General features: G+C 39.0%; 1 protein-coding gene and 1 long non-coding RNA gene across 3 annotated transcripts in view; one reads left to right on the top strand and one right to left on the bottom strand.

Annotated features, from left to right (window-relative positions):
- LOC308398202 overlaps positions 1-14,157 on the bottom strand; it is a 27,514-nt gene extending 13,357 nt beyond the window's left edge. For both annotated transcript variants that reach the window (XR_013971901.1, XR_013971902.1), the window contains exons 1-2: positions 14,037-14,157; positions 13,679-13,797 (exon numbers count right to left, since the gene is read on the bottom strand). This is a non-coding gene — a long non-coding RNA (uncharacterized lncRNA). The remainder of the gene's footprint in view (positions 1-13,678; positions 13,798-14,036) is intronic.
- alx4a (ALX homeobox 4a) overlaps positions 9,544-15,471 on the top strand; it is a 19,385-nt gene continuing 13,457 nt past the window's right edge. Inside the window, exon 1 of the mRNA XM_080884696.1 lies at positions 9,544-10,277. Coding sequence (XP_080740822.1) covers positions 9,926-10,277 — 352 coding nt within the window. The 5' untranslated portion in view covers positions 9,544-9,925. The remainder of the gene's footprint in view (positions 10,278-15,471) is intronic.

Raw genomic sequence — 15,471 nt, 5'->3', positions numbered from 1 at the left:
TGGTGGAGTCCTGAAATCTTAGTAATAAGACTGAGGTTAGTTTGGGGCAGAAGAGCTCCAGTTAATGACCCATCTGTCTGTGTGCTAAGTCCAAATTAAAGACATTTGGTTTCACTGACTGTCAGTAAAAACTCAATCTTTTCCAAATAACTTAAAGAACGAACTGACATTTAACGCTTTTTTGGCAGAAACTGTAACTTTATGGTTTTTAAGACTTTCAAGATAATATACTGCAAATAAATCTGGGTTTAACACAGCTGACAGCTCAGGGAACATCCAACTTTTCTTGTTTGTCTATAAATTTTTATTTTTATATTGAGTTTAAATTTGGAAAAATACAAAAAGACAATGCATTGTTGCAGTTGCACACTGAAAAAGGACCCAGTGGAACTAATACACTGACAGTGCTGACCCACACAGCATGTAGACATTTACCAAGACAGGAGGATGGGGAGGGAGACAACAAATTACTGGACATTTGTGTAATTTATTCAGAATAGTGTTCCCTCTAAATTGCAGCCTGCAACCTATTTGCACAGCATTATCTCTCAGAAGTGGTTGGATTGGGTGAGGTGCCAGTTCCTGAAGTCTCTTCATACTGTTACACATTATTATCACATGTATCCACTGCCTGTTTCCAACTTGCTGTATAGCTAAAACAAAAAAGAAGCATCACTTCAGTTTTTCTGTGAGCACTGTTGCTCATTTCAGTCGAGGAAGTAGGAAGTGGTAACAGCATCGTATATACCATCAGTCAATGACAAACTTTACCAGAGCTAATAATGATAACACTCAGTGTCATAATGTCTTCACGTTATTCCTCAAGTGACATAAAAATCATTCATGTAAATTTAACTTCATCATAGGTCATCCTCGCCACAATAATACTGAGTCAGCTCAGCAGTCATCATCTCCAAGCATCTTTATCCTCTGAGGACCTCTATATGGACATATTTGTGGCCGTGGTTTCCACAGATTATAAAGCCAAGCCATTACAGCAGCTCAGGGGAATTAAATTATAGGTAGGGGCACCCACTTGGCAAGAGAGGTTACCAAATATGTCAAGCCTCAGCCATTTAAATACCTGTGGGTGACTCCTAAATAGCCATGAATTTAATTAGGGCCACAGCTTTTTTTCTGTCTCATGGATTCCTAATAACTGTACAATGATTCAGAAACACTTTCACTCTATCTCAGGTCTGAAGTGTAAAGCCAAAGCCAAAGCACAGAAAAGCTACATTCCTTCTATTGTCCAGCAGGGGGCAATGCTTCCGGTTTAAGAACAAATAAAAAATCAATCAGAGTAAATTCAGCTCACTATCTCTATAGCAATCTGGGGTGGCTGTAGCTCAGCTCAGAAAGGCGAGCAGGTCAAAAGCACTTTGAATGCTCAAATTGAGCAAAGGTGAGCTATATAAGAAGTAGTCCATTTACCTCAGTAAACACTTTGTTGGTGAGTTTATGGTCTCAGTCACTAGTTTCTCACTCACTGAATACAACACTCAGTTCAGTTTTATATATATGTAGTGCCAAATCACAACAACAGTCACCTCAAAGCCCTTTATAATGTGAGGTAAAGACCATACATGTCATGATCCATGTGAGTTTTTCTGTTCTGGCTGTTTCTCCTGGTTACACACCTACACCTCGCCACCAGTTGTCCATCTGCGGCGATCAGCAGGATGGTACTAAAGACCAGCATTGCCATCTGCCGTATTAGGAAAAAAACCACCTACAACATGATCCCTTATGAGCAAGTACCAGGCAACAGTGGGAAGGAAAAGCTCCATTTTAACAGGAAGAAACCTTGAGAAGGACCAAGCTCAGACAGGGGCAAACACCCACACAGCTGGATGAACATGATGTTCATTTTGTAAAGTCTAGTCTTAATAATACTTGAACAAGTATAAGTATGCTTTAGGTTGGGCCTACCTTATTGTATGTTGTAACCAAATGATGATGCAGTGTCTCCTCTGTTTCTTACTCAGATCCATCTTTGGTCCTGGTCTGGTTTTAAAACACATTGACCAAAATACTCAACTACAAGTCAGGGGTTCACAAACCTCTGGAAGAGGCCTGAGTTGTTTCCATCTAGTCCATCTTTTTGATGCAGTCTATGTTCAAGAAGCGAAGCCATCACCATAGATTATTGTAAAATGCAAAACTGTACAGCAAATAAAATTAAACACATTCACAGCATAGTGATGAAAATTATTTTAGTCTAATTTCATCCAATATGACAGCTCCCCTGTTTACATTTTATTCGAGTCGTGAGATGGGATCACTTGACTATATCTGTGATGTTTTGACATTTTTAACGTAATTTCCTGGGGGTGGGGAGTATGGCTTGTTCTGCAGCTAATCATACTAACCTTTAGGCTAGAACACAGTATAGCCGTGATTTCCCTGAAAGAACCACGAAACGTGGTTTTGACTGTCCAGGTAGTGTGCATGCCTGGGTTCTCCTGCATTTGAAGCCAAAAAGACCCTTCAGCAGCGACCTGTTTATCTGTTAGCACAAAACAGCAGGTATGTTTCTTTGAAGCGCTCATACTGACTCATGTGGATCTGGGTGCTCATTGCTAACCATGCTAACTAGCATTAGCTATATAAATATCAGCGCTAGCCAGGGTTGCCCACTGTCCCGTTTTAGCTGGAACATCCCGTATAATGAGCAAAATTGGTTCACTATTGTTTTAGATGAGGTACTGATTAAACTGAATACCAGTTTTTGCATTTTTATTATACTAAAAATGCAAGTTTTTGCATTTTTATTATACTAAAAATGCAAAAGCTTGCTGTGCACTGTGCTTCTGGCACGCCGGCGTCCCTTATTTGATAGTTAAAAAGTTGGCAACCCTAGTGCTAGCTGGTATTTTAAAAGCCACTTTCAGCTTCAGAAAAATAAGATGGCAAAGGTTTAATGACGACCCCAAGGCTTTGAAACACAAGGCCACAAAACAAGGGATGTACAGTCTGTGTACCTCAGCATTATACCTGTATACTGTACCTGTTATTGTTACTGTAAAGGCTGCTCAGTTTATTGGGTTAAACTCTTCTCCTCCTATCCAAATATCAGTGTACTTGAAGAAGACTAAGGGAAAACTGTAAGAATCTCCTCAATACAGTGTCAATGTAATATTTTGATTTTAGTTCTTTATACATTTTTATTCAAACCTCAAGTTATCCCTTCTTTAAAGAAAATAAGCAAATTTTAATAAGATGCACATTATATCATGCTCATTTCCTCATGTCAGTCCCATCTCAGTCCATGTGAATATGAAACAGCATAAAAAAGTCAAGTCTGAACCTGATCCATCACTTCTCTGCAGATAGTGTTATTTTCTTTGTTTGTTTGTTTTCATAAATGTATGAAGGTCAGTAATATAATGTTCCTACTACCAACTACTCACATACAGGCACAAATGAAAACAGCAACAGCTTTGGACAGTGCAGTGGACCGTAAACCATTTGTGCCAGTGTCTCAGAATTACACAGGTGGATCAATAATCCCTCACAGAGGCTATTTCATTGCAAGAATGTCCTCATTTTAATTAAACCGCTCTCTCCAGAAATACACAAGCGCACACGTCTCTGTTGCAAGCTTTGCATGCTAGCTGGGTGTGCCCTGAATATAATGAAGCAGGATTATTCTCTCAACCGATCATATCAGTAAAGGAGGAATCCCAAGATCAACACCAGATTCTGGAGGTAGTCACATATGGGACACATATTTCCAGATCCTAACACGCTTTCATCTGTGGATTTTGAGCATGTTGTGGGTTCGGATGGACCAGACACAATCTTTAGGTTTCCTACAAGAGCTGCAGCGCCCAAAAGTCAAGGTGTTTTTAAAGAAGGCAGATGGAAAATGATCTCTCTGGATTGAATCCATATTCTAGTTCTTGTACACGGTGTACAAACATGCTAAAACATTGAAGACTGAGGAGAAGAGACTGCCTATAAGAGGTACATAACATAAATCAGTGATTTATGCTCACATTCACATTACATGAATATTTAGTGAACCATGAAAGCACATTTGGAAATAAAATTTTATACTTATGAGAAAAACAACAGACACAGCCCACAGTGACTTTACCTGTTATCTTTAAACCTGACATAAGGTGCCAGATGTTTAACCCTCCACCACAAGAAGTCCAGCAGATGTTTCACCGGCACTGTGTGCACTGGAGGTCAGTGCAGTATACCCTAAGATTATACACTAACCTGACCTCTTAGTAAGACAGATGCTCTTTCTATCTTTACCGCCTTCTGGGCTTTTTAAAATTCAATTCAAGATTAATGCCACTGCTTTTTCTTTTCATTCTTTCTTCATTTAATTTCATTGGAACATCTGCTGATGCAGATCAGTGCCTCACTCATGTGAAATCAATTTGAAGCAGCACGTTTCAAGCAAGCAGATCAGCAGACCCAGAAGGACACTGAAACTGTCCAGAGATGCGCGAACCTGCCGGTTTGTTCTCGCCACCTTCGACTGCACAGAGGATACAGAGAAGGAAGAGATGCCGGTTCACATAATCAACCAGACCGTCACACGAACAAAACCAGTAGCACTGACAAAATGTTCTGTGACTTGCACAGAAAGATGATATGCTGGCAAAGAAAAATCTGTTTGATTTTAAAGTGTGTGATTTTAAAATCAAACAGAGTCATGACCACCTTTACCATTACTTATAGAAAGGACGTCATTTTCAAAAACAGAGTTAAAAAGTGACTCACAAGATAGAAAATCAACCAGCAATAAAACATCTGACAAAAGCTGTGGTTGATAAAGGGGAGATGAAAGTGAGCGAGAAAGTAAATTAACAATGTAAAAACAGGTAAATTAAGCTCAAATATAAAGTGTTTTAAACACACTTTGTAAGATGTTGCATCACTGAGAAGAAATAATAAAAAAAATCATTGAAGCCAACATAAAATAACTCAAAGGGAAAAAAATGTGTCTTAGAGCATAGAACATAAGGAGCTCGCCAATCTGATCTCCTTGGGGCGGTTGTTCCAGAGAGCAGGGCCCTGACAGAAAAAGCCCGGTCACCCTTGGTCCTCAGATCAGATTATGGGGTGACCAGCAGAGCCTTGCCTGAGCACATTTAGTGGGTCAGCTGCAGCATTTCATATGTGAGATACACTCAGCGTATTTATTGGGATTTAAAGAAATGCACTGCTGCGTGTGATCTGCATAAGAGTGAAAACTAATATCTATTTATTTTTACATGCAACCAAAACTTGAATGTTCAATAACCTAATTCTAAATATATTTTTGATATTATTTGAGCACTGTATGCTGGAAAAGTCTGCTAATATGCTCACAGCGGTTCTGACTTATTCTGCAGACCTCTAAAAATACAATCTACACTTGTGAGGTTGTATTGAACAAGGCCTTCGTATTTACATGAAGGTAAAAATAAAGAGCTATTTAATCCCACTAAACTATCTATATACACCACTGATGAAGTGACCAAAGGAAGTATCAGGTGTCATGCTTTAGTTTGGCGTTACCACAAGAAAAGTACTTGAAGCGTATAGATGTCGCTGTTCTGTTTGTTCTCTGAAGCCTGCCATTAAATAGAATAGGTCCTTTTTAATTCCTGCAATCCATGCCACTGGCTCTACTGGCCCTTCCAGAACTTCGTCCTCCAAAGCACTTTTCATATGGTTTTGATAAAATACAATTAATTTAAAGCATAGAGGAACAAACAAACAAGAACAAAGAATACAGATCAAAGCATAACAAAATGAAAGAAGTGTCAGTGTATATAATTAAAATATATACAGAAATATACTACAGAAGTATTGTGATGTATGTGACACAAATAATCTCTTACTCAGGCAGATTGATTACAGATGAACAGTTGAGTAGAGCTTAAGTAATTTTTACACAAAGACTAATTGCAGTTATTTAGCCTCTGGCTCTCGTCATCGTGCCAGGTATGGGCTTCTGATTTGTCCACCGCCACCGAAAATGTTATTTCGAGCACCTTTTTAAATTGTCACAGGCAACATGCTCAAAATGGTGCAGGCCGAGCTGCTATGACTTCAGAAATCCTCAGCATATTTCTGCTGTGCACACACACGCACACACACACACACATACACAGAGAGAGAGAGAGAGTTATGATCCTCAGATTGTTGGGAACACGGAATTTGTCTTTTATGTGAATTAAATAAGATCTTCTTGTGGGCCTCTCTCCTTCCTGTTCCGCTTTCCATTTTATGTTCATTTCCATTCCCGGACAAAGCCGTCTCTCCACGGTGTATTAATGCCCATCAAAGGCCTCAATCAAGTTGCTTTGCCACAGGCTAAAGTCAAACTGGAGAGGCTAAAGTTTAAAGCTGTTAGTGCAGTGAGGATGTGGGCTCATGTCTCTTCCTTGTCCTGGAGTTTATTTTTAACCCCAACATCCACAGATATCTGGTAAGTCCGGTTAGTGGAATGAGGCGTCTGAAAAAACTGCACTCGCTGAAAGTGCCATTTCAAGGTCACTGACTATGACAACAGCCTTTTTCATTGTGCCATTAGGACAATGTCTTCATGTTTCACTGGGAAAGCAGAAAATTCATTAAATATAACATAATTACACAGGGCTTCCTTAAAAATTAGTCACGGCTGTGAGTCAGTAGACTCGTGGTTTCAAAGTATCCGGCTATAATAAATGTTTATGAAGAAGCTGCCGACTGTCTGCTGACATTTTCACTTCCTGAGTGGAATATTGGGCTTTGTATCAGTCCTAATTAAACTTTAACCTTTCAGTTCCATCTGCTACTTGATTTGAGATATGTTTTGAGCAATGCATTCACTAAGTGCACAAAATTAACACAAGACATGAATTTTACAGTCATAAATCCCCATTTCCCCCCCAAGTTAAGTGTGAAATTAAAGCTAAAGTAAGAGGAAAAAATGCTATAAATCATGGAATAGAAAAAGTCAGTCTTCATACAAAACTGCACGTCTTTCTGGTGCTGGTTAATGTACTTGTAATAACATGCAATTAAAACTATATTGGATTTGGTCAAATGAATTTTCATCAAGGGGCTCTAACCATGTGAACCTCATTATAGTTACTTAGTTAAACTTCTGTCATCAGTCGTCACTTCTCTCTAAAGGAATTTGACTAAATACTGGACTTTATAAAGACAGACGCAAGCCGAGTTTTTGGAAGTAAAATATGATCCATGAATGCATTCATTGTGTATGTGTGTGTGTGTGTTGTGTGCTTTAATGCTCCATTATTCACTGCAGGTGGGCCTACTGTTAGGGGGACGCTTCCACTCACGGTGCCAGAAAACTGACACGTAAATAATTTTTTAGTAGTGAGGACCACAATCCCACACGCTCTCGCTCTGACCTTCCTGGGCTGCAAAAAACAAAGAGTGTCCAAGGTTCTTGTAAGATCAGTTAGTAAAACTGTGGATACTTTTTCTGTTTTTTGTCCGCTGAATAAAAGGAGACCAGATTATGTTTGTGGCCAAAGCATGAAGCACCCTCTAAACACACCAAGAAAATTCAAAAGGAATAATAAATTATGCTACATTTCATCTTCATTTACAGCCATCACATTAGGTAATATTCTGACACTTAGGATACAAGTTTTTATCTCTGAAAGGATTCATTAATTAATCGATACTTTCTTGAGTCACATGCAGTGCACAAGAAGCCACAAGCTCATCAGTTATCGTCAGGTTCTCTGCTAAGAAAAAGCCCAGACAGAAGTATACTGTTCTAGCAGGTTGACGATTAGTTTAAGTGATCATGAACTCTGGTTCACTGCCATAAATCGTCCTTCTGGCAAAAGAGGAGTGAGTTCAAAGCAATTAGATATTTGTTTGACAGCAAAAGATGCAACATAAACTGTTGTAAAGTCACTTTATCTCTTCCCTGAGGACAGTCGGTTTACAGCAGAGTGTGAGCCAGGTTTTCAGAGCATGAACATTGCATCAGACATGCAACTATGGACACCTTTCATTCTCATGGATTTAATTTGAAATCCAACCAAGTCAAAGAAGCAGATTTCTGCTCGTCTTTCACTCGCTTGCTTTCTTTTCTTCCCTCGGACATAAAACGCGTGTTTGCATGTGTCCACCATGTGTGTGGGACAGTATGAGCTTACTTGTGCCTTGAATGCAGTGTGTGTCCGCATATAATGTGAAGCGAGCAGTTCATCCGTCTTTCTTTCTGCTGCTTGCCCATAAGCTCTGTGAGTATATGCAAAACAAATGTGCACTCCACTGGAAGAGCAACTAACACACACACACACACACACACACGCATATATATATATATATATATATATATATATATATATATATATATGTATTTCCATTTGGCATGGGTGTCTATGGATAATGGAAAATATCAGTATTCAAAATATCCTGAATCAAATATAACAGACTCATTTTGAAGCTGTGATATAATTGGAGTAAAATGATCACTTTTTTATTATCATCAAAAATATTTTTTTCTCTGAGACAAATTCATAGCCTACAAAAATTTCATTCATAAATACAGCAGGGCTTGAATTGTACTGCACATGATTATAGGTAAAAAGCCATTATGTACTTAATTATTTGCGAATAATAATTATAAATGATAATAAGGGTCTTCCAAATACTGAGCTGTTGATTAAAGTAGGAAACCTCAATAAGCCAACAGGATGTTTTTATACTGGTCAGGTTAATAGAAAGGTTAGCTAAAGCAGACCGGAAATATACTCACTTCTAAGTAATCCTTAAGAACGGTCGTTGTGTAAGATGTTCAAGCTTTTATTTTATACACAGTATGAACACATAAAAAGACAAATTACATAAAAATATTATTTTACTCCCAAACTTTTCTCTGGGCGTAAAATTATATCTCCTATGTCATAAAAAAAAAACAATAAGGAAACTAATTCGAAAAATGAATTTTGAACTCTTTTATTCAGAGGAAAAGTATTTCTGGCATGCTATTAAAGCTGTCTGTCAGCATGACAAAACAAATATATTAATTAGTATCAGTAATAACTCAAATCTTTCGGTGGTTTGTGCACATAATCTACCTGGATGCTGGTGTATTATTTAGTAAGACTGTAATAATAATAATCGTATTTAACTGAAATGTAAAAGTCTAATAAAGCTAAAATAGTTATCGCCACAAATCAAACTGGGGTTTTTTTCGCTGAAATTAATAGGATGCAAGTGACTCCGAAACCCGTTTCAGTTGATAGTTCAGAGATGAAAACAAAAAGATCTTTTAAAGCAATACTCGTGTTATTCTGAAGCCACATACTTGGACCTGTCGGCTGAATATGGATGATTTGCCCTTGATGAACCATTGCGAATGAAGGATAAAATTGTCCCCTCTCCGCCCCGGTGCCATCACTCGCAGGCTATATATTCATATCCAAATTGCTTTATTGTCACGTGTTAAGCCCCACGCCCCTCTTCTTGCAAACTCCTTTTCCTTTTTCTTTTTTTTTTAAGAAAAAGAAAAACCCAAATGAGCGCACTAACTCGTTCATGTCATCAACATAATCACTTGGGAGAGGTCTCGAAGGCAGGAGATCTGTGTCCCATCCTCTAAGGGAAGACGGGTTTGTGTAACTCTCCTCAAACCTGAGGGGAGTTGTGGAGTGTTTGGTCAACGACAGTGCTTCCTGGAAAAGATCTGAATCGTTTTATAACCAAACCCAGCTGCGGTCTGGTGTGCGCTGCAGTCTCCGCGTGCATGTATGTATGTATGCGTGCGTGCGTGCGGATGTATATGTGTGTGTCTATTTTCATCTGAATGAGGTAGAAGGAGAGGAAGGGGTTTCTGCGCTTCCCTTTCCAATAGAGGGAGAGATAGGAAGAGAGAGGGGGAGAGAGACAGAGAGAGAGAGAGAAAAGTTTGGTCTTGTTCTCCCTTTCACTCTTTTTTTTAGGCATGAACACTGAGACCTGCGTTTCATACAGCGATATGACATCCATGGATTCATATTATAGCTCCTCTGCTGCGCAAGGTAGGGATCACCAGACGGACCACTTTAGGACATTCCCAGCTACTGATACCAAATACAGCCCCGCTGCCTTCCTGCCCAACAAAGGTCAGGGTTACGGAGAAAAGTCCAGGAGCCCCTTCCAACAGGAGTGCCAGTCATTGGATGCCGCCGCAGCTGGGCAAGGCACTTTCAGCAAATACCACCTCTTCATGCAGAGGTCTTCTTGCAAAACACCCCCCGAGGAGGACAAACTGCACCAGGAGAGGGGACACAACGGAGCGCTCATCTCTTGCTACGGTGAGTGGGGAAATAATTAAGATGAGAAAAAAAAACCAGATCAGAGTTTTAATCTTGTGTTTTCAGTTTAAAGGGAAGAAACTGAAAGGGCCTGTGTATCAAAGGGCACGCTGTGCAAATAAAAGCTACCGTGATCGCTCAGCATCAGGGTGTTTTCTCCGGAGGGAGTCAGCGCGGCGTTAGTTTTACGTCTGATTTCTCGATTAGGCACACTTGCTTTGAACCTGTCACTCACTGCTCCGCTTCTTCCCACAAACTCCGCGGGTAGCTATTAAGGGTTTAGGAGATTTGATCACCAATGGCACGGATGCACAAGTGAACAAGCAGAGCGCAGATCGGCGTGAATGGAGGAGTGTTCTGATTAATCAAACCAGTTATCCAAAACGGTTTTTTTTTCTAACTTTCTGTCATCCGCAGAGAGGTGAAACTCAGAAGCATTAAAAGTGCCAACTGCAGCATATGCAGGCTCTCAAAGTGGCAGCGGTTCTGTGCGTAACGCGGTTAAGGAGAGCAATAATCTTCCCGACTATCAAATTGTCTCTTTGGCCATCAAAATTAAATTAGGGCGAATTTAATGCGATAATCTGCACTACAATCCTTAATATTGGAGTTGAGTCGGACAATTGAATTAACAGGTTTTCAGATGGCACAAATAGTGAGCCCCAAACTGATGATATTTTCATTTCATTGCACCGCCTGATTGGATCCAATTAGTTTAATTGCGAAGGGGCGCTGCTGTAATTGGTAAATGATGAGAGTGTGAATAAAACTTTGACCCTAGTTAGGTGGGCGGCCACTTTTAAACAGCATTTTCTCAGCGCATAAAACGCCTTTAACCTACAGCGAACTAAACGTAAGACGATATGGTGAACTTCCTTTGGTATTATCTGTTGTTCAAAAACAGGTACGTCATTTCTTGGTTAACAATATATATATATATATATATATATATATATATATATATATATATATATATATATATATATATATATATATATATATATATATATATATATATATATATGTGTGTGTGTGTGTGTGTGTGTGTGTGTGTGTGTGTGTGTGTGTGTGTGTGTGTGAAATTAAATATATTTCTATCTCTCTGAATGAAATATATATTATCTGGACTGAGTTTCGTTCTCGCGCTTTCTATATCTATAGCTCAGTGGACATCTGTGCTTAAACGTAATAAATGAAATACTGTAATAAATAATAGAATAAAAAAAAATAACCAAAAAAGCGAGCTAACGTTGCAGAAAATTAATAAAGCAAACAATAAAATAAATTCAAGGAACAATAATTGTTTGATGGGAGGCCTCTGTTGTGTCGCCTTTACGCATGAAGTCATCCCACCACGATCGTCCACAAACACAGTCTGTTTATCTTTTTTTTTTTAATTCGATGGGGTTTAGGGATGTTTTGACAGTTTCCGGATGTCGGCCTCTTTATAGCTTCACAATGTCAACAACATAGAACAGTCTTTTCAAAAAGGCATTCTGCTCCTTTAAAATGGCTCTTAAGCTTGTTATTATTCGTTAACTTTGGCGTAGATCTGATGGATCTAGAATAAAAATCGAAATAAAATGTTTTATGTAATGTTGTGAGCCGCAGTCATTAGACCGATACTTAAACTACACTTTTTTTCTTCAGTAAGAGCTATGAACTACTAAAGAACCAAAATCATTTTTATGATAAACTTATTTATATAAATACAAAAAAACCCGATTATTGTGTTTTGTTTTGTTTTTAAATTAAAGGCTTAAAGAGGAATCTTGATATCATATTTGCTGCAGATACCCATAAAGAATTTTTTTTTCTAATGACATAAAATTTTATACCAGCTTTTCAGTTTCACTTTTCTTTGGTGCTTTATCATTTCACTTCCAGTTTTTAAAACTGGAAGTGAAAAACCTCTGTCAGGTTTTCAGGTTCTCGTGGATTCTGCTTCTTTCTGCGACTCAATACTGTCCAAATGCACAGTGAAGAAAGCAAGAAAACAAAATCCATATCCACGCTATCAGTGCTCGGGCATTAATACGACTCAGATGTCAACCTTCTCTGTTTGCTTTTATTTCTCAGCTCAGGCTTGACCCTCAGAGAGCCAATCCTCCTTTAAATCTCCAGTTTGGAAACACGTGACATCCTGCTTGATATTTGCAGATCTCCTGTGTTGTTTTTTAAATCGGCGTTACAGTTGTAGAAATAAAATCTAATTCCCAGTTTAAACGCATAATTCCTAAAATACTGGAGGAAAACTGTGTGAGTCTGGGTGGTGCTGTGGGTGGTGGCTCCCTGTGCTTATCAGTGGCTGCAGGTTTTTCACTGATTTCTGCAGCGCTCACTGACTCGACATAAATTGAACACAGCAGTAAAAAATGCCGAACTCGCGAGCCAAGGGAAGAATTTATAAACGATCCCTGATGTTTTTATTGGAAAATGCTGGACTGTTTTACTTCCTGGCTCATTTCTTTTATCAAACCTGTATTTTACACACTAACTCAAATTGTCAGAGATTTGCTGTGTTGTTATAATTTGCGGCTTGATCCCTTCAGTCAAAGGTGATGTGATGACTGGTCTCCGAGCTGTCTGAAGCGCAGGCCAGCCATAATTGAGACACAGAGCTGCGTAACCGTCTAATAAACATTTACTTACATTAGAGGAACTGCAAACACGGCTATGTTGTTTATACTCAGCACACTGCCAATCATATTGTTACAGCAAATCAACAAGGCAGCTCTTGGAGCCCGAAGAGAGCTTTCAGCTCAGGCTGAGGGCTGACAGCCTGAGACCGACTGATAGACTGGGAGAAGAATATGAGAGAGAGCGCTGAAAGAGCAGTGTGTGGTTAAAAATACTGTTTGAAGGCTGATTTAAAGCAACAGTCAGGCTACATGTCAGATTTAATTGTATTAAAATATCTATAAAAAGAGCCAAAGTTATGGGTTCACATTCCTTAAAAAAAATAAAGAATTAATTAAGTATTATTTTAAAAGAATCCCTCAAAATTTAATATACTGGGGAAAATATTCCATATGGAGATTAATGAGTGTTTCTGGACTACTGGATTTTTGTAGGTCATTTGTTTCACAGCATAATGTATATGATTTTACAGGCAAAATATTATAATATTTGCAATTTCAGTGGTGTATGGTTTTCCAACAGGTTAAACAAGCTGCAGAAACTTGAAACACTAAAAATAAGGGACCTTGAGAATTGGTAATTATTTTCCATCACAGATAATGCACGTTTTCTTTTTATAAAGAAATCTTGTCACCACCACAACCAGAAAAATATGCATGCGATTCACAAACTCTACTGTATGAAAAACTTTCAAAAATGGTGAAAAAATAGAAGTCTAGGGACCCGGTAGGTCACTTCGTAGTCTTAAAACAACCACCTACATGTCTTTGTGATCCTCTTCCTCTTTTGATGTGTCCATGTCTTCTCTCAGTGTCTCAGTGTGCTGACCTTTAGCTCGGCGTTCCTGCCCTCATGTGTTTGGAGAGGAGCGGGAGCTCCCCTGCAAGCGCACAGCAGAGAAAATCCATTTGAGCCCCCCCCCCCCATCCGAAACGCTCTGGTGTCAAAACAGAGCTCTTTGCAACATTTAGAATTGGACTCGAGCTTTACACGCTGCATGGTTAACTACCCCAGCATGACAAAGTGCAGATGGTTGACAATTTAAAGGAAAAGAAGAAAGTTATTAGTAATCTGAAATATGTGAAATGTCGCACTGGAGGGATGAAAGAAGATGTTTACCTCATTTTGAGTTCTGATGGTGGAGAGTGCCAATCCAGAATCTGCCATCATAGGCTTTAGGCCATCCATATGATGAGCTTCATCCTTATCACCACTCAGTGACCTCCTCGTGCCTTATGAGTTGGAGTGGGGTGAGGGTTATCTTCTATTAGAGAGTAAAGGTGGTCATTAAGAACTCCCACCACATATCTTCCTTGTAGGGGTACAGGAGTTGAGTTTTTTCCTGTAATTTGTCACTCCTCTGTGCTGTTGCATGGAGGATTGCAGGCCTTCTTAGAGGAGATTTGTGCCTCATATACTTTTTTTTCTTTAGGTGTAGGCAGTAACATTATTCACTAAAGACATGCCGCTGTTGCAGTTGAAAGCTATAAAAAATTGCTGTTTGTTAAACTGATTTCTTTGCACAGCCAGAATTAAATACTGCTCTACTGCCCTGCAGGTATTAATATTTCATAACTTACACAGGCAGTTAAGGAAATTATCTTCAGTAGGACCATCATTTACATAATGCTTTCATTGCCTTGTGAGGTTTTGCCCCTGTACTCTTCAGCCTTTTTACATTTTTTATATGCCTTAACCATTTTTAGCCCCACTGCAACAATTTCACCCACTCGTAATGGCAATCTGTGCTGATTGGTTCGAGCAGGGCATAATGGGAACCAGCCACGCAGCCCAGACAACTGAGGCACACTTCAGCAACTCGGTGACATGAGTGGAGGTGACAAGGACTCAGGATCATTTTACCATTTAGCTTAAAGTTTGGCAGGGTAATTTACATTAGGCTCGGTTTGCATGGCCGAGTGAGAGCAGCAGGGCAAAAGAAAAAGGCTCACGAGGACCAGGACTTCCTTTGGTCTCTTTGTCACTGCTTCATGTAAACTGACCGCTTACGCAGAACTAGAAGACTCCAGATTGGTTCTGAAATTTTTTGTACACTTATTGTTTAGCGAGGTGAATTATGGCAAACGGTTCAAATTTCCAAATCAATAACTTGTTGGGTTTTTTTTTCTTTTCAAGATGTTCTTCTGTTGTGATTTCTGCTTTTTGAAGGCCGGGCACTTTCTGAAACTCTGATGATGATGTAAACATAAAGTTCAACTAAAATACACACAAAAATAGATTTTTTTTCTTCAGTTTATTTATTATTTATTCTACAAACCATATTATTGAAACTCTGTGGTTCTTTTTTTAATGTTAAAATTTAGCTTATGATTTGTGATTGATTTAGTAGGATTCCCCAGTTTTTCTGTCAGTGTCAGCGTCTTTTGTCGGTCTGATCAGTTGTGGTATTTGTAGTATTCCTGCTGCTGGGTAATTAATATTTCCTAATCAAAGAGGCGAGGCAGTTTGGGAGTTTTTAATTTCCAAACAGAGCTGCTGCAGAGCACTTTGTTAGGACTGAAGCATTTTGGATGTTTAGCTGGTGGAAACTGGT

The sequence above is a fragment of the Rhamphochromis sp. 'chilingali' genome, assembly GCF_963969265.1.
Source record: "Rhamphochromis sp. 'chilingali' genome assembly, chromosome: 6".
NCBI lineage: Eukaryota > Metazoa > Chordata > Actinopteri > Cichliformes > Cichlidae > Rhamphochromis > Rhamphochromis sp. 'chilingali'.
Note: the sequence above shows the minus strand (reverse complement) of the source record. Positions and strands in the feature narration are given on the sequence as shown.